This window comes from Syngnathoides biaculeatus, chromosome 8 (genome assembly GCF_019802595.1).
Source record: "Syngnathoides biaculeatus isolate LvHL_M chromosome 8, ASM1980259v1, whole genome shotgun sequence".
Classification (NCBI taxonomy): Eukaryota; Metazoa; Chordata; class Actinopteri; order Syngnathiformes; family Syngnathidae; genus Syngnathoides; species Syngnathoides biaculeatus.
In genome coordinates, this window is record NC_084647.1 from 3,820,165 (window position 1) to 3,846,548 (window position 26,384).

General features: G+C 42.1%; 1 protein-coding gene across 3 annotated transcripts in view; it reads right to left on the reverse strand.

Annotated features, from left to right (window-relative positions):
• LOC133504291 (unconventional myosin-Ic-like) overlaps positions 1–25,874 on the reverse strand; it is a 92,992-nt gene extending 67,118 nt beyond the window's left edge. The window contains exon 1 of one of the 3 annotated variants that reach the window (XM_061826389.1): positions 25,634–25,874. In XM_061826389.1, coding sequence (XP_061682373.1) covers positions 25,634–25,723 — 90 coding nt within the window. In that variant the 5' untranslated portion in view covers positions 25,724–25,874. Of the gene's footprint in view, positions 1–19,972; positions 20,410–25,633 lie in introns of those variants that run through there. The other 2 variants (XM_061826390.1, XM_061826391.1) reach the window with 2 other exon arrangements.
• Between the last annotated feature and the right edge of the window lie 510 nt (positions 25,875–26,384).

Genomic DNA, 26,384 nt, shown 5'->3' on the forward strand with positions numbered 1-26,384 from the left:
CGCAGCGCTTTGTTTGGGTGGGGTGAAACACCGCGAGGCCTGGGGGCCGCCCTCGACCTTATGAAGGACGATCACAACGGCCCCGAACCCTACTGCCGGACGAGCAGACACGAGCTATGTGCAGTTTGCTGAAGGTAAGTCCCTGTCCTCCATGCCAAGTGTCCTGTACAGTACAAAATACACTCAGCTTGCCTAATTGACATAATTGTTTGAGGCTAGCAGCGTGGTGCTTTTGTGCTGAAGAGGAAGATGAGGATACAAGTGTCGATAAAGAGGAGGATGCACTAACACTTGATAGCTTGACACCACATGGTCATCTCCCTTACCTTCCTTTATCACATACTTGTAATTTTTTACATCTTTGACAGCATAATTAGTAAATTAGTAAAATATCACCCAATTCTGGCAATTATAACCGAAGATGTCTCAAAAGTGAAAAAAAGAGATGGGAAGGACTGAAAAAGTTGGGGGGAGAAACTGAGAAGGGAAAAAAACGAAATGGCAGGGCAGTGCAGTGCAGTTATGATGTCAAAGTAAAGGAATGTTAGCCATGTGGAATGCAAAAAAGAGTGAGGAAAGTGAGGCAAAAATATTGACAAAAGCATCAAGAAAGTGACGATAAAGCAGGAAATTACACACTGCAGATGAAAGAGGGACACGGACAAATTGGAACATCAAAAGAGGCTGTGTATGAGTCTGTGTTCTGACAGAACCACCCGTTTGACAATTGACACGTATTTGATTACAGATGGATCCCCAGGGTCCTCACATGTTCTTTTTTTATTTTTACATAAACCAACAAATCTGGAAAAACTGAAAAGTACACCAAGGTAAAATCATTGGATTTTCTTCATGCGGAAAAATATTTATTTACGCCGCTCAAGTACATGTTTATGTACAAATTTAAGATTTAAATCAAAATTGCCTATTTCTTTGCTTTTTTGTTTTGACCTCCAACTTGTCTCCACCTGCACTTGATGTCTACTTGAAGCTTTGCCACATGAATAGCATTCTCCTATTTAAGCATTCTCATTCTGTAAAAGAAGTTGCTAAAATCAGTCTGTTTCACTCCATTTTCACTATAACCAACTTCAAAACCTTATCCCATATGCATCCTCCTGTAAAACATTACGTCCAGTATTTTTCCATTTTTGAGTTGGAGGTTAGTTCACTCTGTGTTGAGACATAATCCTTAACATTGCTCTGTCAATCAACACAATTAACATTAACATCTGAGATAATTGTAGGCATGCTTCCTCATTAAAACAAGATGTACTAATGGATAACCTCTTGTTGCCAATGTTCCGTGTTGCTTGTGGTCCCAGGGCCACAAAAGACTAGTGCAACAAATACAATAAAGGCTGACCTGATGGGCAAAAATGTTGCTTAAATGAATGCGTAGCAATAGAGGATGTCCACTCCAGAGGTGTGTAGAGGAGCCAAATATTTTCCTCAAGTAATAGGGCTACTGTTACTTGATATTAATGTGACTCAAGCAAAAGTAAGTCGTAAGTAGTCTTTAAAAAAAAAATATTGAATCAGAGTAAAAAGTACACGTTATTAATGCAAGTACTAAATAATTAGCACCAACAATTTTTTAAAATGTGCCATTTGCTGCACAGTTTTCTGAAGTTATAAAGTGAGCTGCGATATCCAGATTGACGCAAACAGTGCCTGACAAATCCGACGATTCATGCTACCCGTTGATTTTGTTAGTTTAAATCAGGCATGTCCAAAGTGCGGCCTGTGTTCAAATTTTTACTGACCCGCAGCCTCTGTTGAAAGATCAATTACATTTTATTTTTCTTTACAAAATATTTTTACTCGGGCGGCACGGTGGCTCAGCTGGAGAGCATTGGCCTCACAGTTCTGAAGACCCGGGGTTCAATCCCAGGCCTCTCTGTGTGGAGTTTGCATGTATGCATGTAGTTTGCGTGCCTGTGTGGGTTTTCTCTGGGCACTCCGGTTTCCTCCCACATCCCAAAAACATTAATTGGACACTCTAAATTGGCCCTAGGTGGGATTGTGAGTGCGGCTGTTTGTCTCGATGTGCCCTGCGATTGGCTGGCAACCAGTCCAGGGTGTACCCTGCCTCCTCCTGTTGACAGCTGGCATAGCCTCCAGCACTCCCCGCAACCCTTGTGAGGATAAGCGGCTAAGAAAATGGATGAATGGATCGATGGATGGATGGATGGATGGATGGATGGATATTTTTATTCCAACTCCAGCACATGGTGTCACTGTTTTCTTGTCAGTTTTTGTTAATTCACGCTCTTTTCTGCATAGTGAGATCAAAATTCATGATGGCGTGTCGCATTGCAAAACACCGGAATATGAGCAGAGATGATAAATAAACTTGATTTTGTCACAAATGAGGTGGAGGTTAGGACTCATATGCAGAAAGCTGAGACTATGGATTTTAGGAGGGTTTATTGCCAGGCAGAGGTCGTACATGGGAAGGGAGTCCAAGAGGGCAACGATACAAAAATCACAAGACAAAAGGTTTGGTCCAAAAAACATGAAACAATGTCAAAAATTGGACATGGCGAAACATGAAAACGTAACTTGACTTGATATGGCTCAAAGTGCATGTGAGCTGCACTGTGAATCCGTGCATGGCCATGGAGCACCACGCCCGACATATTTATCACGTGGTATAAAAATGTTAGGGTCGGTAGGTATTTTTAGCGTCGGCAAATCGGAACCAAAAGCTTTTTTATGGCTATTTATGTATTGATTTTAATGCTCCAGACATAAATGTCTGAATTTTAGTGGGAATGGACCTATCCGTATTTCATCACAAAATGTGATTTTGACGTATATGGCTTTTTGTAACTCCCGCCATGAAAATCCTCTCGAGGGATTTGTTTTGAAGAACCAGAAAGTGACGTTCTCAGCAGGAGCGAACTCAGGCCGCCTCATGTGTTTATACTAGTTTTACCTGATGGAAGGTAGCTCTTTGTTTCTTCGTGTTAGCCAAAATACTGGCTCATTGTATTGCTGGATATTGTTCGAACACTCGGCAGGATGGATTTACTCTTCATATGTTTCCCAAAGACCCGGTTCGTCGTGAAAAATGGATAGCAAAGGTGCAAAGGATGAGAGCTCCGTGGGTTCCAAATGATAGGTAGGTGTGTATAGAGCTACTAAAGAAATAATCGTTGGAGGCGGGGGACGTAATCCTCTCTGAACGTAACAAAAGATTCGCGTACGTAAGTCAGGGGTGGTAAATGTGTTGATGTGTGCAGCGATTAGGGTTGGCCCTAACCCGTGACCGGCGGACTTGGCGCCGAGCCGGGCCGCTTTATGGCATTGTCATCGCTCGCAGCTGAGTGCCACCGACGGCGGCGGCGATGACGGATGGACAATGCCGCCAACGACAGTACACTCAGCCGCGAGTGACGACAACGCCGTAAAGCGGCCCAAGTCGGCGCCGCGATGAGCCACCTCGGCCGAAGCCATGATCAGCTTGTCGCGGCTGGGCCACGGTGGGTCGTCGTGCCCGATGAACAACGTCGACGGATTAACAACGCCTCCACAGGTATGTGATCAGAACCAACTGTCTTTCCATTTTTCATCCTCTTTAGTGCCTATGTCACTTCCCTCTTACTAATCATTCCAATCAATCAACCAATCAATGTCACAGTAAAGGGTGTAAATATGTGATAATGTGTGATATTTATCTTTCTGTTTTTTTTAATCTGGAAAAATGTTCAGTTTTTTTCTGTCAATATGAGTTGTTGTGTGTATATTCGTTAATAAGGGGAAATTATTATTAAATTACCTTAAAAATTTGAGGGGGTTAGGTTTATATATTATTCATTATATAATAATTTCCATACCCACTTTATACACAAGCATACACACACATGCGCGCACACACAGGAGGTTTCCCGTTCTTCTTTCTCCCTCCCACACGTGGAAAAGTGGATCACCGGTGTCTGTGTGTGAGTGCGCATGTATGGGTGCACGTGAGTGTGCCAGACCATAAAGGAGTGGGATGTTTCCAGACCGAGAGAGCTAAGCGACACCAGACATAACACGACAATAGCAAGTCTGAAATTAAATTAAGGGAGACGAGATGACACTTGCATACACTTGCTTTTCCGCTGGGGCAGCATTTGGGTCAGGCATGTCATTTTCTCTAACGACCCCATTAAGACATATCTCTAGGTTAGATTGAATGTTTCAAAGATGACTGTCTGGCTAAAGAGTATTGTTGGTTGTGTCATGTGTCAATCTGCAACTCTTCAAAGCTTCTTTTGCTGACTGAAATGTTTGCTTGGTGTCTTCGTTATGCTGAAAGAAATTGAGATACCTTCTTGGGTAACCTCTTCACTCACTATTGACACTTTATAGTTAGCAAAAGAACCATGAGGGACAATTTTTGGTAGCTATTAAGCTGGGCTACCAAGCTTCCAAGCCTGCCCACAAACCCTCTTACGGATGTTGTAAACCACTACTGGTAGTTAGGGGTGGGTGTCTTTGGTTCCTCCTCCCCTCACACACAAAAAGATCTCAATATTTTCATTCTATTTTAAAATATTGATAATTTGACAATATATTATAATATAATATATTAAAGATGGTGTAAATCTGTATCGTTACACACAGCGTTTCATAACAACAGCGCTTCTTTATTTTTTAGAGTGTTTCATACATTTAATGAAAAACATTGCACAAGAATATTGTGTGGGGAAATTTAACTTTTTTTTTGTTTAACCTATGTCCTGTTCAGCTGCATGGCCATTCAGACAGGTGTCTCTGTATGACTTTTGTGCTGGAAGAGTTCTACTGTGCAACAGAGGAGCTTGAAAAAAATGTGTTTATTTTTGAAATTTTGGAATTATTCTAATGTTTATTGAAAATGCAGTGAAACAGAAAAGGTTTTAGGGAAACTGAGAGACAGAAGAATAGGGGGGCAAACCACAGCAGAACAATAGTTAGTCTAGATATTTGACCACAAGTAACGCAGGGTTCATACTCAGTCTGACCCAAAAAATTTAAGGGCTTTTTAGGGGCATTTTTAGGGGCTGACACGAAAAATTTAGGGCCGACACGAAAAATTTAGGGCCATCGTGGGAAATCAAGAGTAAGGAAAAAAGACACCCAATTGTGCCATCAACCGTTCTTGGGTCATCAAATGTTCCAGTACCTCAGGCCCTGTGATAATGATCACCTGTCGCCCCTTGTGATAGTTCTCATTGATATGACCAATGTCAATGTCTTCACATAACTACAGAAAAACAGATTCTAACTACAATTGCAACTATATACACAAATGTCTTCTACTGATGTCTGTCTCAGCACCCCTACTCTAGCTCCTTGAGCCTACCCATTGCCTCCTCTATTTGTTGCTGCAGAGGTGCCAAAGTGGCTCTCTTGTCCTTTGCTCTGCCTCTGAGTGCATTGGCCTCGGTGATAAACCTCAGATTCCTCTTTTCTTCTGCCTCCTCGCACAGGCTGTCAGCCTTCTCAATAAGCGTAGATATGTCAGTCTCTATTCTGGCTTTTTTGGCTTTGAGGCAGTAGAGATCAAAAGTGGGCAGCGATGCCAAATGTAGCCAGGTACGAAGTCTTCCTTTCCCCACAGTGGTAATTTTTAGCAATGTCACTGTCGGGGAACATGAATGCAAACACTTTCGAATTATTTTCACAAGATTTGTAACTGTAATGGTTACAGATCACTTTTAAAGTCCACACGATCTCTGCCTTTAACGAGTCCGTCTTCGTGTATTGAACTACGTTCATAAAGCCTGACTTCCGGCTGGTTGAAGTCGATGACTGGACAACTGTAGGTGCGCATGTACTGCTAGTACCACTGCCTGAAGTTGATGCTTCACTATCTTGATATTTTAGAAACAGATTCATACCAATGGAAGATGAGAGCGTCTTCACCAAATCAGCGTGTCTCCTGTTTTTCCGGTGCGACTCCAGCGCTTTGACGCCCGTCTTTTCAAGCTGGTAACTCTGCTTGCACAGATGGCAGTAAAAGATGTGCCGATCTTTTGGATCTCGACGAACCCAACTCCCGAACTCCTTAATTTCAACCCAAGCATATTGAAAAATGCACTTCCCCATGATACAAGTTGGATCGATGAAAGAACTACACTACGTCGTAACGAAGTCCAAGTGAAATGCCTACTCACGGAAACAAACAATGGAATATCGACAAGATGGAGACAAGTTGTCAACACGGTGACTTCCGTTGACAATTTCCGGCTGTTTTGGACGCCAGACGGATCGCTATTTTTTTTAAATAAAAGATAATTTTTTTAAGGGAGAATTTTGGCGGTGGAGGTCCTCCCTTTGATTTTTTTTTTAATGTAAGGCCTTTTTAGGGGCTTGACCGTTTTTCGCGGGTTTTTAAGGACTTTCAGGAGCCCCTAAATGCACCTTCGAAAATTTAGGGTTTTTTAGGGACTTTTAGGGCCGCGTGCGAACCCTGTACCATTATTTGTGGAATCGGATGGGGGGGGGCACCCAGTGAAGAAGTGTCACAACTAACCAATAAGACAAGATGAGAGAGGATACAAAATGTCAGGCCAGGACAGGATCAGGATCAGCTTTTTTGGCCAAGCATGTAAACAACACACAAGGAATTTGTCTCCGGTAGCTGGAGCTCCCCTAGTACAACATACATGTTGAGTATAAAAATGATTGACAGTTAGTTGACAGGGAGCTTTTTTTTAACTCACAGTTGTGCAAAGGATGAAGAGACTTCTAGCATTTAGACCAGTTAGAATGCCCATTAGAGCAGTGCAGTGGTACAGTGCATTGTATAATGATGTCACAAGACTATCAAAGCATTTTAAAATGTGCTTCCAGTGTCAGAAAGGCTCAGCCTCTGGCCATTAAGCCCCTAACAGGATCATGACCCAAAACAGAGATAAAAATGTGCTAGCCTGCCTAAAACAAAACGTTGGACTGTTCTTAAGATCCATTATAATCTAAATCCTGTGGAAACAACATTCAGTGAGCAGAAGTCACCAGTCAGACCTGATCGAACCATGTTTGAAGTTTAAGAAATACTGGAAAACTGAATAACAAAACAACATGCCTTACCCTCCCCACCCCTCACCCAAATACAGAAGCAACAGAGAGAAAAAGACACAAACAGGCCTATCCAGTCATTGGGCAGGTGGAAACCTGTTCAGAAGGAACTCAAAACATTGACTTCAACTTCATACCAAGTTCATTCATTGCCACATATTCATCTTTTTTCATCCCTATTGACCCCTTTCGCCCAGGCCTCCTTTGTCTGTCCCTTCCTCATGTCCTTACTACTCTACCTCACCCTCATCTCACTGCCGAATGGGACAAACAGCTTCTTCGCTTTGTTTATACCAAGTGGTCCATATATGGTAAGGTTTGACTGTTGAAACAAAACTACTTGGCTGCAGACAAGCCGAACCACTTTTCCACACACATTTATTTATCGACTTTATGTACCGCTTATCCTCAATACGGTCGCGGGCATGTGGGAGCCTATCCCAGCTAACATCGGGCGAGAAGCGCGGTATACCCTGAACTGGTCTCTCTCCCGACATTCACTCCGAACGCAGCACTCTTCTTAACTGAAAAAATACAGTCTTTGGGTAGTTACCCATTAACTGGTCGGCAGCCAATCACCTAGCACATATAAACAAACAACCACTTACACTCATATTCACGCCTACAATTTAGCATGTTTTTGGGATGTGGGAAGAATCCAGATGACATGGAGAACACTCATGCAGAAACGGGGAGAACATGCAAACACACCACAGGTGGGGCCGGGATTTGAACACAGTCCTCTGCACTGTGAGGCAGTCGTGATAACCAGACAACCACTGTGTTTTTTGCTTTACATGTATCCTTCCTTCCAAGATGAGTGGTCAGTGAGAAAGTTTCAGTTTCCATTTATCATTCTGTTCAGTGCCTTTTTAACGTTTCCCTTACTGATCAATGCCACTTCCCGGTCATTTACGCTTGCCTCTTGTACTCTACCTTCTCTCCCATTTTCTTCATTCATTATCTTCTCAGAGTACTCTTTCCATCTACTTAGCACACTACAGGCACCAGTCAACATATTTCAATCGCTATCCTTAATCACCTTTACTTGCTGCACATCCTTCCCATCTCTATCCCTCTGTCTGCCCAATCTGTAGAGATCCTTTTCTCCTTCTCCTTCACCGACGACCGAGCCGGACTCTGAGTCAATTGCGAAATTTCCAGCCCAGAGGGTCCGAGCCCCTGAGGTGCAGTGGATCGAGGTTTATGACGCCTTCTTCCACCATATGCAAGAGTAATTAGACAGACAGACAGACAGACTCGCAACCAACGCTTGTCCATGTATCGGCGGCGAGTGATTCACAGCTGACCCATGTCCACGCATCGGTGAGGACCGATCTATAGCCGACCCAAGTCCACGCTTCAGTGGCAACCGATCCACAGCCGACCCAACCTCGACGCTTCGGTGGCGACCGATCCGCAGCCAACCCAACGTCCACGCTTCAGTGGCGACCGAGCCACAGCCGACCTACACCCACGTTCCAGTGGCACCCAAGCCGCAGCCGACCCACGTCCATGTCTCGGCTACAACTCGTCCACGGGCGCCTCACTTTCCTGTTCCGGCACCGACCTATCCACAGCCACCTCACGTTCCTGTTCCAGTGGCGATCCATACTCAACCGTCTCCCATTCCTCTCCCAAGGGTTGCGGGAGTCCAGGAGCCTATCTCCGCAATCTTCGGGGAGGAGGCAGAGTACACTTGTTGCCAGTCAATCAGATGGCACATAGAGATAGACAACAGCCGCACTCACAATCACACCTAAGGGCAATTTCGAGTCTCCAGTAAGTGCATGTCTTTGGGATACGGGAAAAAACCAGAGAGCCCAGACAAAACCCACAAAGGCATGGGGAGAACATGCAAAGTCCACACAGGCAAGGCCGGGATTTAACCCCCGGTCCTCAGAACTGTGAGACTGACACTCTAACCAGTCGTCCACCGTTCCAGCAGGTCAGACCATGCCAGGTTTAGAATAGATTTTAAAGTTCTGCTACTGGTCTATAAATTACTAAACGGTTGAGGTCCTGAATACATGAAATAAATGCTAATGGGATATAAACCCAGTATGGGTCTCTGATCATTAGACTCAGTTCAAAGAGTGGAGCACATAGTACAAAGCAAATATAGTGAAATAGCATTTAGCTATTATGCTGTACATCAGGGGTGCTCAATGTGTCGATCGTGATCGACCAGTCGATCAGTTTTTGCTCCACCACGCACTCTTTTTCCTAGTTTACCTTACACCACCCACCTCCGCTCTTAAAGGGGTATACTCATAATTACAAATGTTACAGTACTTACGCACCCCATCAATGTGTTTTATAATGACAGCGTCCACCACCGCTGCTTTAGTTAGCAACACAGTCTGGGCAACGTAAAGCAAAGATGAGCTAGACATCCTGCTTATGTTTACTCTTAATAATAATGGCAAGTTCTCCCACTTACAAATCATGGAGGGGTCTGAAATTTTCCTCATAGGTGCATGTCCACTATGAGAGAGATAATCTAAAAAGAAAAATCCTGATATCATAATGTATGATTTTTTTCACAATTTATTTGTGTGATACAGTTGCAAATAAGTATTTGGACACCTGTCTATCAGCTAGAATTCTGACCCTCAAAGACCTCTTAGTCCGCCTTTAAAACTCCATCTCCACTTCATGTATTATCCTGAATCAGATACACCTGTGTGAGGTCATTACCTGCATAAAGACACCTGTCCACCCCATGCAATCACTAAGACTCAAACTTGTAACATGGCCAAGACAAAAGAGCTGTCCAAAGACACCAGTGACAAAATTGTACAACTCCACACGGCTGGGAAGGGCTACCAAGAAATTGGCAGGCAGCTTGCTGAAAAAAGGTCCACTGTTGGAGCAATCATTAGAAAATGGAAGAAGCCAAACATGACGGTCAATCTCAGTCGGAGTGGAGCCCCAAGCAAGATACCACCTCTTGGGGTCTCAATGATCCTTAGAAATGTGAGGAATCAGCCCAGGACTACAGAACAGGACTTGGTCAATGGCCTGAAAAGAGCTGGGACTACCGTTTCCAAGGTGACCGTTGGTAATATACTAAGACGTCATTGTTTCAAATAATACATGGCTCGGAAGGTTCCCCTGCTTAAACCAGCACATTTCAAGGCCCATCTTAAGTTTGCCAATGACCATTTGGATGATACAGAGGAGTCATGGGACAACATTTTGTGGTCAGATGAGATCAAAATGGAACTTTTTGGTCATAATTCCACTAACCGTGTTTGGACGAAGACGAATGATGAGTTCCATCCCAAGAACACTATCCTCACTGTGAAGCATGGGGGTGGTAGCATCACGCTTGAAGGGTGTTTTTCTGCACATGGGACAAGGCGACTGCACTGTATTAAGGAGAGGATGACTGCGGCCATGTATTGTGAGATTTTGGGGAACAACCTCTTTCCCTCAGTTAGAGCATTGAAGATGGGTCGTGACTGGGTCTTTCAACATGACAATGACCCGAAGCACACAGCCAGGAAAACCAAGGAGTGGCTCCGTAAGAAGCATATCAAGGTTCTGGCCTGGCTTAGCCAGTCTCCAGATTCCACCTTGGCACAGCCTGATCCAGGATAAAAGCACAGACAACAACAATACAGTGCACAAAAAGCTAATTTTGTCTTTTAAATGTAGGAAGCAACATAACATCAACATTAAAACTGTTTGGGATCATTTTCATTTTTAAATGATATTTATTGGGCTCTGTTCTGTTCTAATTTTATTTTTTATTAGTTTTAAATTATAAGCACATATTGAGTTACCTTCTGTATGAAATGCCCTATATACCGTAATTTCTTGAAAATAATGTGCAAATATTTCCCAAAATGTTTTCAAAAAGTTAATAGAGCGCATTATATTTAGGTATGAATGAAAAATAAATACAATCACATTTTATAGTCGTATACAGGTACATAGGGTGGTAAAAAAACATATACATATACATTTCGATATGATATTTGAGATCAGAAACAACCGCCCATGAGATTGTTTAAACTTAAACTAAGACAAAAAAAATGTCGACTACAACGGCTAGTTGTACAGCTGCTTTTAAAAGAATTGTGTCATCACTCGTGCCGATGATGCCGGCAACCCGGAAGTCGGGCCCAGTCCGAAACAATGATAGCTTACCTCAAAGGCTTCAGGTGAGTATCAAAACAACGTAATACGAGCGTCATGGGGACATTTAAAAAAAATGGGAGAGTTCACACAATAGAAATGCTCGGTTTTTAAAAAAAATGTGCTCATTACACTCGTTTCTACGTAGTTTGAGCTCATGTTGTTTTGATAGCCACCTGACGCCATTGTGAAAAATGTTACAGATTAGAGCCGAATGGACGGGGAAAGGTTGCCCTGCGCAACGCAAACTCTTGGGATTAAAAAAATATTTCAGGTCATGAATGATGAGTTCCACAATGATGCACCAAATAAAGCTACTATGGATCTTTTTCTGATTGGAGATGAGTCATAATACTTCTTTTGAAGGCTTGGCCAAGGATATGTAATGTCGTAGATAAACTGCACTCTGCACAAATGTGTTATCCACAAATATTTAATGCAGTGTTTAATAAACAATGTTAAAGAGTTTATATTTTTAAGACTGAAATATGTGTTAACAGTATTAATAAAATCTGCCATCATTGAGCATTTATTTTAGTTGGTTGAGGGATTCTGTTCTGACAATTACAGGGACCAGGACAAGTGTGAGCTGTGGCCTGTCCTGAGATTATAGTACCGCAACATCAGAACGTGCGCATCATGATTAATGATTGTTGTGCAGACAGTTTTTTTGGGGAAAATAATACAAGTACAAACCTGACAGAATATAAATCCAGATAATTCCTAATATTCTGAGCATATGGAAAGCGGCAAATTGGTGCTGCGCATTGTACATTGGTAGAAGGGTTTTCCTGATTTTTTTTTTTTTTTTTTTTAGGTCAATTTTTGGGGGTGCACATTATACTCGAGAAATTATGGTAAATACATTTGCTTTGCTTTGGTATGTTACGGTCTATTTAACTAACTTGCCAAAGATAGCAAAGATAGAGAGATAGAATTTCCATAATCTTCATGGACAAAAATGGCAATGAGGCTTGTGAAGAATTGGACTCATTTCTAGGGTGGTTTCCAATCCCACAGCAGTCAGCACTGCAATACTCCCTCCAAGCAGTAAATCGTAAAATTTATTCCCAGCAGGATGGGGCTCACTGTACCATTGCTTGCTTTGGGATGTGGGAAATTATTGACTTGAGGAGCTGCTCCAACGACTAAAATGTACCATGTATTCTCCCTCTTGCTTACTCAGTAACATACAAACACAATCGAACACACACATTTGCTTTCACATGCACACACCCCCACAGAAATGAACACATTCAATCTTTTGTCCGACTTTTCATTTTTTTCCCCATTTGACTAGACCTTTCTCTGTTTGCGTCGTCATATTGCTATAGCATCCAAACATTTTGACCTTTCTGCCTGCAGTCTCTTACAAACTTTCTAAGCAAAAACAATACTGTGGTTGAAGTCATGGGATCCAACATTTTCTAGACAGTGGAACGTACCTTAACTAATTTGTTCTATTGTAAACGCCATCAGTAGAGGTACTGTAGACAGCTGTTTCATTCTAACTTATCAGTTGTACTCATGGTTTAGAGTACTTTGCTATCTGTGGTTCTGCTATCTCAGTTGATTCAATGCCTAAGTTCAAAGAGTCGTCCCAGATGACATAGCTGGCAACTTGGTAAAAACAGTTGTTGGTCGGATTTGGGCTTTACATGATCATGATTTTTAGGGCCAATCAGCAATCAGGGAGTTTAAAAAAACAATAACTGATCACCGATCCAATCACAAGATGGAGCATTGAGTCTATTTAAATGACCTGTTCATTTACTGAATATGTTTGTGTACATAATTGTTCAAATATATATATATTTACAATATTACGAGGCATAGTGACAGACAACAAAGTAATGGTCTATTAGATTGGAGTAAGTATATTCAGCATTAATGGATCCAAAAGTGTTTGCGGTGTCCAATGTTGTCTTTTCCAGACGCTTTTCTAATTTACAATTTTAACATTATCATACTTTAACAAAATAATACAATAAAAAACAAAAAGAATAAAGAAATACACAACATTTTATAGTGCTTACATTGAAATGCATAGCCTACCATATAGAAGTAGGCCAACATCTGGGCTAAGCCACAATTTTTTCACAGACCGAATATATCACCAAAAACCAGAACATTGAGATTGCAAAAAAAAAAAAAAAGTAAAATGCAACGGAAGGAAAGAACAATTAGCCTCTGTTCCAGCACAAACCAATGGAAATACACCTCACCAGAAGGGAAATACTTTTGAAAAATGATATTATAGCACACATGATGTTATGTTTAGTTCCAAATAATCACACTTTCATCACTGATTAGTCAGGATATTTAACAGGGTATTTTGTTCAAATGGCTGCTGACTGTTACACTAGACCTTTCAGATCGAAACAACATCATTCCACACAGTCCTGCTTAATTACCTGTCATCACCACACAGTGACTGTCATTTAAAGTACTAATCCATAGGAAATGTGTTTTATTTGTCTATCATATAAATGTAGCTAAAATGTCATCAATAAATAATGAAAAAATTCTCAACACAACAGAAATGAAATAAATTAGCGTCAAAGTCAGTCTCAAGATTTTGTTCGAAATGTCACTTAAATTCGGCAAGTTCCTGTACTCTTCGGAATGTGACGTAAAGTCACGACAACATTTTGCCAGAGTGAAAAAGCTATCAACGATAATGAGGAAGTAGTTTGCATACTGCTGTTCTGCGCTGACAGAGTCATCTTACATGAATGGCCGAAACATGAACGGATAGGAAGGTTGTGGACCAGGTTTGTGAAGACAAAGTGGGTGCATTAGACTTACAAATCAAAGTGGACAGTAATATGTTCCAAGCATTTCACAGAGGACTGATTTGAAAACCCGGTATAGTACACTTGGCTTCGGTAGCAAGTAAGTACATACGTGTTAAATTTTTTAGTATTGACAAGTATATCCCTCATTTTAAATGTAAGTACAATAGCGATACAGATATATATGTCAGCTAATATCTGTATCCATGTGATGTTAAGGAAGTGACGAAATTTGGACACTGTTTAAAGTTAGTGTATTGTTGACGCTGATGTCTTGCTGAAATTTGACTACGGCGGTGTGTGCCCTCATATGTTAGGTGCATTATTTAAAATGCGCAGAACAATACCAAAGGTTTTGATTTTTGTTTTACGCCGACTCAGTCGCTAGTCCAAACCACAACAACAACAAACGACTCACTGCGTGCAAGCAGCATTGGACGTTTAAACGTGTTTGAATTAGATTATTTCGTCAACACGGTGTAAGGAGATTTCTTGACCTACCAGTCTGTGTTTTGGGTGCAAAGTTCGACGTCAACGTCAGGTCAAGCCAAATACAGTCCTTGTGGTGCATTAGACGCTCAGACCGTCACACCGGTTCGAACATATATGGTTGAATTACACCTACATGGGATGTTTTTTGAACATGGAAAGAATAAGAAAATTCCTCCCCTTCAGTCTGTATCTCTTACATAGAGCATTCTGTCAATTATTGGTTGTTTGTCACTATGCCGAGTAGGGGCATACACCTCTCCTAGATGTTATAGGTAGGGTTCCTTATCTATGTTCGAGTTATTTACCTGCGGCAGTCTATGTGTAGCCGCTCACTGTGTTCCATGTCCTCGGAGTTCAATATACACTCATTGCTTCGGAAACCCTTGTGATCTCTTACACATGCACAAGAAGCCAGTTGCATTTACACATTCCTTAAAAAGTTCTTCATCACTGCTGTCTATCTTCTCTCGATCTCACTCGCAGCGTTTATGATTGTCTGTGTAGGAAGCCATTGTCTATTGGGGTTGTCTAGGTGTGACGTCACAGCAAGCAGCTTCAGCAGAGCCTCGGTTTGAAACAGACATGGGAGGCATTCGGATGACAAAGAAAATGTGCACTTTGGCGCTAATTTATTTCATTACTGTTGTGTTGAGAATTTTTTAAATATATTTGTATAAAATTTTAGATACATTTGCATGATAGACAAATAAAAATTTCTTTTTTTCACCACCCAAAGTCCAATACATGTACATGCCTATTTCCACAATCCTTTACAGTGGAGGGACAGACCCCGACCATGAAAAACAAACTTTCCTAAATAATGGATGCTCTCCTAAAAGTGATTAAAAGTTTTAAAAAAATAAATATACCACAAACTATGACACCCATAATTCTTCAATACATTTCAAATACTTACAATAGAACACAATTACCAATTTTGATTTGCTTTCACAGACCACATAAAATAATGTTGCGGACCAGATCCCGCCCCAGGCCACCAGTTTGACACTCGTGTCCTACGTTAATGAGCTTGACAATAGTTTGATTACAAAGTTGTTTGAAGCCCAACTTGCTAAAATATGTTTTCTTTATGGTTGGTATCTTTGGACAAAAGATAAATCCATCCATCCATTTTCTGAGCTGCTTATCCTCATGAGGGTCACGGGAGTTATGGAACCTAAACCAGCTGTCAATGGGCACGAGGCAGGGTACACCCTGAACTGGTTGCCAGCCAATCGCAGGGCACATGGAGACAGACAACAGCCGCACTCAAAATCACACCTAGGGGCAATTTAGAGTCTCCAACTAAAACACATTTTTGGGATGTGGGAGGAAACCGGAGTGCCCACGCAGGCATGGAGAGAACATGCAAACTCCACACACGCGGGGCCGGGAATTGAACCCCGGTCCTCAGAACTGTTCGGCCAACGCTCTACATCTGCTAAACTGTGCCGCCCAAAAGTTAAATACATACAGTCACTCACATTTGAAAAATGTACAGGTGTGGTCAATCATCCTCGCAGATATAGTTGCAGGTGTGATTAGGGATGGAATCTCAACACCTTAAAATAACTTACTGGATTGATATAAAATAACTGTAAAACTGTAAATTAAAAATAAAATAAACAAATATATAACTAAAATAGAAAACAAACACTTCAAACTCAGAAATGATCATTTCAGTTTCAACTGATATTAGTAGAACATGATATAAAACGGTATTCAAAATTTTAAATCAATAAAAATTCTTGACCTGACGCACTTTATCTGAAGAAAAGTTAAATGCACTGGCCTGTCAAAGAATAAACACAAACGGTCTATTCCTGCAATGCTTTATAAATCCTGAAAGTTTAGTTCAACATAATTGGTGTTAGTGGCAACAAGCTAGCGATGTGTGTGTTTCTTTCGGCTTGTCCCTTTCGGGGTCGCCACAGAATGTCATCTCAGATTACGCATATACATGTTTGCCACAATTTTTACACCGGATGCCCTTCCTGATACAACCCTTCTCAGGGAGTGGAGGCCCCAGTGGGATACAAACCCATAACCCCTGGTTTACCAAACCAGTGCTCTAACCACTGAGCTAGAGGGCCTCCCAACAAGCTCGCGATACATTGTAAAAAACATTCCTGTCGGCAATCGTGATGCTATAATCTGACGTAATTTACGGCGGTATCTATTGTCAATCCATTGATCAAAGCTACCAGTAGATGATCTATATCTTCCTAAAGCATGTAGAGGGGAAAAGTTTTCAACTTCAAGATAACGTGTACCATGGGAAAAATGACCGTTCGCATTTACCGTAATTTCTTGAAAATAATGCGCAAATTTTTCCAAAAATGTTTTCAAAAAGTTAATAGAGCACATTATATTTAGGTACTCTATGACCTCCTCGGGAAGCTTGAATTTTACGATCGTTAGCGTAGCATGTTTGTTGCTACTGCACCAAAGGTCAGAAATGACAGCCCGGGAGTTTGTTTTAATTTAAACTAAGACAAAAAATGGCAACTACAATGGCTAGTAGTGTCATCACTCATGCCAATGACACCGCCAACCCGGCAGTAGCGCGGCAGTCTGAAACAACGATAGCTCGCCTCAATGGCTTTAGGTGGGTATAAAAATAATGTGAACTCAAACTATGTAATACGAGCGCCATGGACACATTTAAAAAAATGGGAGCGCGCACAAAATTGAAATGGTCGCTTTTTTTTTTTTTTTAAATGTGCCCATTACCCTCGTTTCTACGTTGTTTGAGCTTTGATAGTCACCTGAGGTCAAAGGAAAGCTATGGTGTCAGGTGGGCAAGAGGCTGTGCTGCGAATCAAAACTCTTGGGATTCAAAAATTGTTTCCCCACAAACGCCATGGATGGCACAGAGGATAACATGCTGTGGAAGCAAAGCAGGATCACTGTTCATGAATTCAGATTGCACCAGAACTGGACCAAGTCACTAAAGGTAGCTACGATAGATATTTTTCAGACTGGAGATGAGTCAGATGTTGCTTTTGAAGTCTTGGTCAAGGATGTGCAATATAGAGGATAAACTGCACTTTGTACAAATGTTTTATGCAATACAGAATACAAAAAATATTCAAGTCAAACAGTGTTAAATATTTATTTAAGACAGTGTTATGTATCAACAGTATTAATAAAAAGTTATGCCATCATAGAGCATTTATTTTAGTTGGTTAAGGGATTCTGTTCTGACAATTACACGGAGCAGGACAAGCGTGTCCTGTGGCCCGTCCCAAGATTATATTACGGCTACATCAGCACCTGCACAATGATTATTATTAATTTTTGTTGTGCATACAGTTTTTTGAAAAACAATACAAGTACAAACCTAACAAAATATAAATACAGATAATTCCCATTATTTTGACGATATGGGGAGTAGCAAATTGGTGGTGGGCATTGCACATTGGCAGAAGGGTTTTCCTGATTTTTTTCAAGTCAACTTTGGGGGTGCACATTATACTTCAGGACGCAAATACTCTAACATTAGAACTTAGATCAAGTCAAAGTAAATCACAATCTCATAGTTATTATAGTTAGATACTGAAAGATTACCTGTGTTATATCCCAGAAATGTTTTCAGTGTAACTGAATTTCCTTTGGTTAGGCTCACAATGCTGATGACTTTCAACGTAAATGCACTCGCAGTACGTGACAAAGCTCTGAACATGCGCTTTTGGTCTAACTTCCAAACATGCTCAAAATGGTCAACTTGCATTTCCTGTTACCGGGTGAATACTGATTGTTTAGGAGCAGGCTTGTTTTGTTAACAATGTTTATGAAATAAACACGTACATTAATATCAAGACTACACAAAATAAGCGACGTCTTTCAATATCTATTTTTTTCTACTTATAACAAATTTTACGCATGTGATTTTTCGTGATCGACTGTGCAGATTTGCGAGCGCGGTCGCGCTTGTCAAATGCAAGTGACTGTACATATATATAATTCATTTGTATAAATAGGATTTTGATCTATGTAAACATTAATAAATCCTAAACAGTGAATATCGTAATCTTTGGTGGTTCTGTGGTGACATTCTGTGTTTGAAAAGACATTATAGACATTTAAAGTCCCTATGGTTGCTTTGTCGTGGCCCCCTTCACCTGCACCTGCACCAGAAGGTAGCGATGTGATTACAACTCAAATGTGGGTGCTGTTAGATTAGTGACTGGATGAGAGAGTCGGAGCAAGGAGCAGAGCGAGTGGACGTCAGTGTAGGGACAACTTTCATCTTCAGCCTTCTGTCACAGAAGTTCTATTGAGTAGACAACTACTTTTATAATTTTTTTGTGGCTACGACCGACAATAACTGTTGGTTGTGTCAATTAAAGACATGCATTAGTAAATATCATACATAATACAGACATTATTTTGCCGCAAATTAAAAAAATATTTTCTGACTTTTTTTGCCAGGTTACATCAAATCGTAAATATTTCTGTGAGCAATAAGTTTGTTAAAAGGTTCCCTGAATCCCAACAAAGTCCCCGAAAGAGGTCCACGAATTGGTGAATTTAAAAACTGCCAAACTGAATTTTCGAGGAGCTTCTTTACAAAAGGCTGTCTTACAGACAACTATGCAGATTTCTTTTGTCCTGTTGGGCTGTGATGTGAAGCAGAATGGAGGGTCTGTAACCATTTTATACCAGAAAAGTTTTATCGTTTCATCGTTTTTAAGATTCCGCAATGGTTTCTTCATATTATCATGGATATTTATCGAGAATCAGATTCGATCAGTTGAATAGAACAAATTTTCTTGAGGGAAGTGAGAAAAGAAGACAAATGACAAAGTACGAACTGTAAACAAGATGATAAAACTAAATCCTTATATACCGTATCGACAACAATGGCATGTATGGGGCAGTAGTGCTATAGCTAGTGAGTGAAGGGACAGGACAAGATAGGACAAATCAAGGGCAGAGGAGGGAGCGTGCAGAGGACAAGGGTTGTGAACTCGGCTATGGAAATTATGTATAATAACATGGTAATATATAATTATGTAATATAATAATTATTATTATTACTATGCCGATTTTTCAATTTTAAAACCGTGCCATACATTTGGGTTATAACATGTTGCACTTTATGTTTTACTTGTTTTTACAAACACTCAGGGCCCACACAATTTAAAAGATTGACACTCAAGAAGCAAGAAGAACACAGACGAAGCAACTTGGTGAGTTTCTTAACGGCCAATGCTAAATGTTCAAATGCTAAACTTTTAAACGGCATTCGGCACCACGTTTCCTTCCCGTGTGTCTTTTTCAACTTAGTACGACACAATAAATCCCTAGAAACAACTTCCAAAGTGGCTCATTTCAACGTGTGCTTGAAGTGGGAAACTCCTTTTTCCCCACGAAGCAGGGAACGTCGCCAAAAGTTAACGTTTAACGTAACCCAGCGACAAGGCATGATGGCACTTTTTTGTGCTAATTTGAGTTGTGTGCCACGCGTCTCCATGACGTACCTTAAACAGCCTCAGTTAAATGAGTTGACGTTCTAGTTGGTTCCCTCGAAGGCAGAAGAGAAGCGCTGACAAAAGTCGGTCCAGTTCGGCGTGAGTGTGTCGCTGCGGTGCTTCGTGTCTGTCAGTGCTGCCGGCGGCTTCCTCCTGACCCTCCCACCGCTCCCACACCCATCCTCACCCAGGCTACCCGCTCTCCCTCGCTCCAAGTCATAAAATGTGTCTGAGGTGTTGTAAAAAGTTCTGCTGTGATGAAAAAAAAAGATGGCGATTGCGTCAGAACGTCCCCAAAATCCTCCACAGAAATGGAAACGTGCTCTCCCCTTCTTCTCTTTCACTGAAGTTTACGGAGCTAAACCAGGAAATTCGGACAGAACCCATCTGTTGGACGTGTGAGGGTTTATTTTTAGAGAAGCCGCGCCGTGACGTCATGTTTGAAGTGCAAACACTTTTAAGTGGAGTCCACAGTGCTGTTGTCCTCACATGTTGCCTTCAAAACCCTTTGGTTTTTACTGTTGAAACGTCAAACCGAGTACTGTACTGTATTTGGAGCTCAACCGAAATTACCAACAAAATATGAATCCATATTTAAAACAAACAAAGAGTGGAAGTTAAGATAAGTGTCGAACTGTGAATTCAACAAATCAAATTGGTCAATCAGATGCTAGCATGAATAGCATCTGAAAGCAAATGAAGAGAATGAAAATGACCAGTGTTGACAATTTTTGCAACATTATGTGCCTGTCATCCATTTATTGTAGCTTTTGTGCATACTTTTCTATAAAAAAAAAAACAATATCTATATGCAGTTGTATGTAGTAATGAAATACATAGTGTATCCTGTTACTACAATGTATTTATTTTTCATACTACAATGTATTTATTTTTCAATTACCTTGTAATTTTACTCCCTATATATCGAAACAGATACAGGAACAGCCCACTATTCACTTGGAATAGGGGTTCAGCCCGACGTAAATAGCGAAAATCTTGAGTTTGACACCACTCCTAAAGGCTTCGACTGTATTGTGATTGCTGATAGATGCCACAAGACCGTGACTTAGGGCAACCTTTGCTTGAATAAAGCTACTCAACTCACCTCAACAGTACTAACAGATCTTTATTGACTGAAATCAGGGGGTTTTAGAAAACAGGGAAAAAATAGTGACATGAAGGAACATGGACCAAGGTGCTGTCACGACAACAGGAAAATATTTGGAGAAGCATGATATTCCCCATCAAGGGCCTTCTTTAAATGAATTGTTCCATTTAATGTCAAAGGTGTCCCACAGGGTTCTATACTTGGTCCAGCACTTTTCAATATTTAGATCAACAATATAACCCACGATATTGGTAACTCTCTTGCCCATTTTTTGTCTATCTCAGGGGGGGGCAAACTGCGGCCCGTGGGCCACATCCGGCCCATGGACCGTTTCAATTCGGTCCACCAAAGATTGATACAGAATAGTCTGAATCATACCAAAATCATGACTACATTTACTGGACCTTGAATGTTTCAACCGGATTGTGCTGTAATGCCCACTGGTCCCACCAGTGGAACATTGACTGGACTTTGGCTGTTCTGTTTCTACCCTGCTTCCGCTCTGAACACTTCAACCACCAGCAGTGGACTAAAGAGAAATAAAGTCATTGATGAATGCAGAGCTGTGATTCTGCCATTTCAAGAAACAAGTGAAATATTGCATTTAGAGTACTTTTCTGAGAGATTAACTTGAGTCTTTTCCAGTCAAGCAGGGTTTAAGATACTGATACAAAGATTCATTTTCCAAACACTTTTACAAATCAAAAAAACTTAAATGATTGGTACAAAGAAAGGGATTGGGACATGATTGTTGACTCTACAATGCAGAGTGACGGTGCAATACTTTGAAAGTGTAATGAAATACACAATTTTACTATTGGCAGACTAATTTTATTTTCTTTTGTAAAAAGTGTATTACTTTTTAAAATTTACACATATCCATCCATCCATCCATCTTCTACCGCTTCTACGGGTCGGGTCGCGGGGAAGTAGCTTCAGGAGGGATACGCAGACTTCCCTTTCCACAGCCACTTCTTCCAGCTCTTCCGGAGGGATCCCGAGCCTTTCCCAAGCCAGCCGAGAGACAGTCTCACCAGCGTTTCCTGGGTCGTCCCCAGGGTCTCTTTCCAGTGGGACATACATGCCCGGAACACCTCACCAGGGAGGGTCCTTCCAACATACGTTGTCATAAATCGATCATGGAGTTTAAGGACTGCCTCATTGAAGGATTTACAATACTTATCCTAAATAATATTTACAATGAAAAGTGAGAACTTTCAACTTCACTGTAGTCCGGACTGTGCCAGTGGCGACCGGCCCACGGACGCTCCACACTCCTGCTTCGTCGGCACTCTGGGAGCCGTGCCTTTAAGGGGGCGGGGTACTGTCATGATCCTGCAGCTCCAGCACGAGCTGTGCGTGTGTCCGCGCAGGTGCGCTGGTTGGAAGGTGCACACCTGCGCCTCATGCAGCCTGATTATGCTGTGGATTTATATGACCCCGATGACGACTGGTCCCGGCCAGATCGTTGAGCTTCATGCCCCGTTCGAGTACTTCCGTATCCCTGATTGAACCTGTGTGTACTGACCTTCGTCCGTTCTCCGACCAACCTTGTAAGCCTGACTCCTTTGATACTTCTGCCTGCGTTGATTGTTCTCCCGTGTACCGACTCCTCCCTGCTCGCTCACCTGCTCTCTTCGCCCGACGTCCCAACTACCGCTGCTGCACCGGACTGCCTGCTCGATCCCCTACCTCTGCATATAATAAACGTGTTTCTTCTTGAACTACCTTGCGTCTTCCGAGTTCCTGCATTTGGGTCCTACCCCCGATCCGATGGGACGTGACATCCGCCTTCAATCACACACAGTTTTGATGCTTAAACAGCTGTCTAATCTTGTCACTTTTTCTTGCTCTTCACATAAAAATTAGTTTTTATGTACGCAATGGGGCGGCATTGTGGAGCAGCCGGTAAAGTGTTGGCCTCACAGTTCTGAGGACCCGGGTTCAGTCCCGGTCCCACCTGTGTGAAGTTTTCATGATCTCCCCATGCCTGCGTGGGTTTTCTTCGGGCACTCCAGTTACCAGAACAACAACATTAAGTGTTGGCCTCACAGTTCTGAACAGAACTCCATTGTAAACCAATGACCCCTGGTTGTCGTTTAACAATACTTGGGAAACAAACTTTCTTTCTTTTTTTTTACATTACAGTGATACACAAGTTGTACAGTAAGATATCAGGCTGAAGATTTATTCACATCATATACAAATTAGTCACTGTTCCACTCTAGCATGCTCCACTCTGAAAATAGCTTCCCTGAAAAGTAGAAAGGTTCCCTTCTCTGTTCACTGGAAAGCATGAATGGCGATAATGGTCGGCTTGTTTTTGTTTGTGTGCATTCCAATTCAACTTCTGTCCAACATTTCAGATCTGCCTACAGTATAATGTAGCTCATGGCCAGCCCTGCCCTGACAAGGTGACCTCAATCGTCAGTTGACAATCAATCAATACCAGTGCTGGGCTGTAATACACTTTCATTGCCAGAGGGAGGAGTGATTGATTCAGCATTAAGCAACTGGATCTCTCTGGCACGCCCACACACGTACACACGCGCACACCCACACTCGCACACACACACACACACACACACACACACACACGCTGTGTATGACCCAAGAGGAATGTAGTGCAGCAAATCAGGCAATGTACTGGAATTTCTTTGTCGTTTCCTCCCATCCAAGCTCAGTTACATTCCACGCCTCCCCAATTGTAGCTAAATAGCTCAAATCAATAGACGTCAACAGCCAGAAATCCCTACACTGCATATCCTAAATCAATCTTACCTCAGGGGGCCACTCCCTTCATTCCTGAGATAATGTACTGTAAATAGATGTTAAACATCAACAGCCTTTTTTTGTGCCGAGAGCATAACATATTTACTTTACTGTATTAAAGCCAAAATGTATGCGAGGGTTGTATCTGTCATTTCACTTCTGCGTGGAAATTTTATGGTAAAACTCTGGAAAATGTCTTGAGTCTGGAAAGTCTTTCTGTCAATCTGACACAGAGTAGCATCACGTTCTCATGCTCTCCTGTCAGAAACTGTATGCCTTCCTGCATATTGAATAATGCTCAACATGTTTGGCAGTAGTTGTGACTTTTGGCTTGTCCCATCGGGGGTCAGTCGCCTCAGTGAGTCACTCCCATGAGCTTGGGGTCATTTCAACGCCAGATGTCTTTCGTACCGCAACCTACCCAATTTCTAGCCAGGCTTGGGTCTAGCAGTCGTTGTGTATTGGGACACTAATCAGAAACGGAACCCAGGAAATCCCATTCAAAGGCACTACCATGTACAGTAGCACTTTGCTACTAGTGCAGGCATCAGGCTGCGTGATGACAGTTTGAGGACACCGAGGGTGTTCACATAGTTTGTGGCATCACAAAGTTTGCCGTTTGATTTGAGTGCCTCACGTCGGCAGCAAATCGCAATCAACCATTCACACTGGCGTTCACGCTTATGGACAATGTAGTCTTGTGTGTTCTGTTGTGCGTGAGCGTGTGCGTGAGAAGCTAGAGTACCCAGGGGACACTGACTTAATTCCCAGTCAGTGCAAAATTATAATTGCCCTATGATTGAATACTAGTGATTAGTCCAGGATTAACCCCACCCCTCACTTGATCTGGGAGTCATCTGGGAGAGGCTCCAAGAGCAGCAAAGATAATGCAGTAGAATGATGGATGGATGCTTTTTCCTCCACCCACTTCTTCAGTGTTGTGCCTGCACTGTTCTTTACATTTTAACAAGTCAAAAAAGCACTCTCAGCAGTTGCTGATGTTGTGTTTCAGCCACAATCCATTAAAACGGCCTACTATCAATATTATTATTGAACGGGTAGTTAGGAGGTGGCACGGTGGATCAGCTGGAAAGCGTTGGCGTTCTGAGGTCACAGGTTCAATCCTGGACCCGACTGTGTTGCGTTTGCATGTTGTTCCCGTGCCTGCGTGGGTTTCCTCCGCGCACTCCGGTTTCCTCACACATTCCAAAAACATGCAACATTAATTGGACACTCTATATTGCCCCTAGATGTGATTGTAAGTGCGGCTGTTTGTCTCTATGTGCCCTGTAATTGGCTGGCAACCAGTTCAGGGTGTACCCCCGCCTCCTGCCCATTGACAACTGGGATAAGCTCCAGTACTCCAGCGACCCTTGTGAGGAAAAGCGGCTAACAAAATTGATGGATGGATAGTTAGGAGCTGTATTTGATTTATTTTCTACATGGCAGGAAATGTATCTGGATTTTAACCTGCACGCATCAACGACTGACTTGAATGAAACTACAACTTTATTGTCACTGATCTCGATTTTCCAAGCTTTTTGGCAGTTGGCATTTACGTCAAAGTAATGGTGAGTAGCACTGTTGTTGAATGCGTAGTAGTTAGTTAACTCTTTAAATCACATGCTGAAAGTATCTGACACGGCTCATGCTGAAATTATTTCCCTCTAAACTCAATGTAAACTCGGCCTTGTCGGCCTCCATTGCACAAAAGTGTGTGCACCGGAAAATTTCAGGAAAGCTCTGACTCGAGAACCTGCCTCAAGTGGGACTGCGGTGTGTGAACTGACCTTGCAGTTGTGGCAGTAGTCTTCCACGTTTTTCCCAGGAGAAAGGATGATTTCCCCCGTCGGGATGAGTTGGATCCTGAGTTCCATCATTGCTCCTTGTCGTGTATGCGCGTCTTCTCTCCCGATGCTTGATTTGCGTCTCTGACGTGGCTTCCACCAGGAAAATAATAATTCCCACACACTCAAATTTCCAAATCCTTAACTCAACCGGAGATACGATCAGAGGAGCATTCCAGGAGATAGCTGAAAAACAAAAATGGAGATGTCGAGTGGAGTGGCAACTTGCCTGATGACCAGAGTAAAAACATTTTATTCAGAATAGAAGCTAAAGTGGAATAATGGGGGAAAAATGTGTGCATAAAGTGTGAGTGCAAATGTTACCTTGTGCAGGGCTGAGAGGTGGACTGAGGCCAGCTTCCCTTTGCAGGCAGGCAGAGAGGATGTGGAGCAAAGCCTGCCTCAAGATGAATGTCACTCTCAGAGGATGTGAGTCTTACGGGCCTCTGGGTGTGTAGGGGAAGGTACGATCATACGTTGGAGACCCTCCTGGAATCAGCAGGAAAAAATATGAGCCCAGAATACCAGAGAACAGAGTCCATCCTATTTCCTCTTGGCTCCTTTTGGATAATTTAGGACACTGCTGACAAATACACCCAGACGCAAACGGGTCTGAACACAAGGTTTCCTCCTGGTACTGGCATCCTGTCATAGACATTCCCAGTACGCGCCCGCTAGATTGACTGTAAGGGCC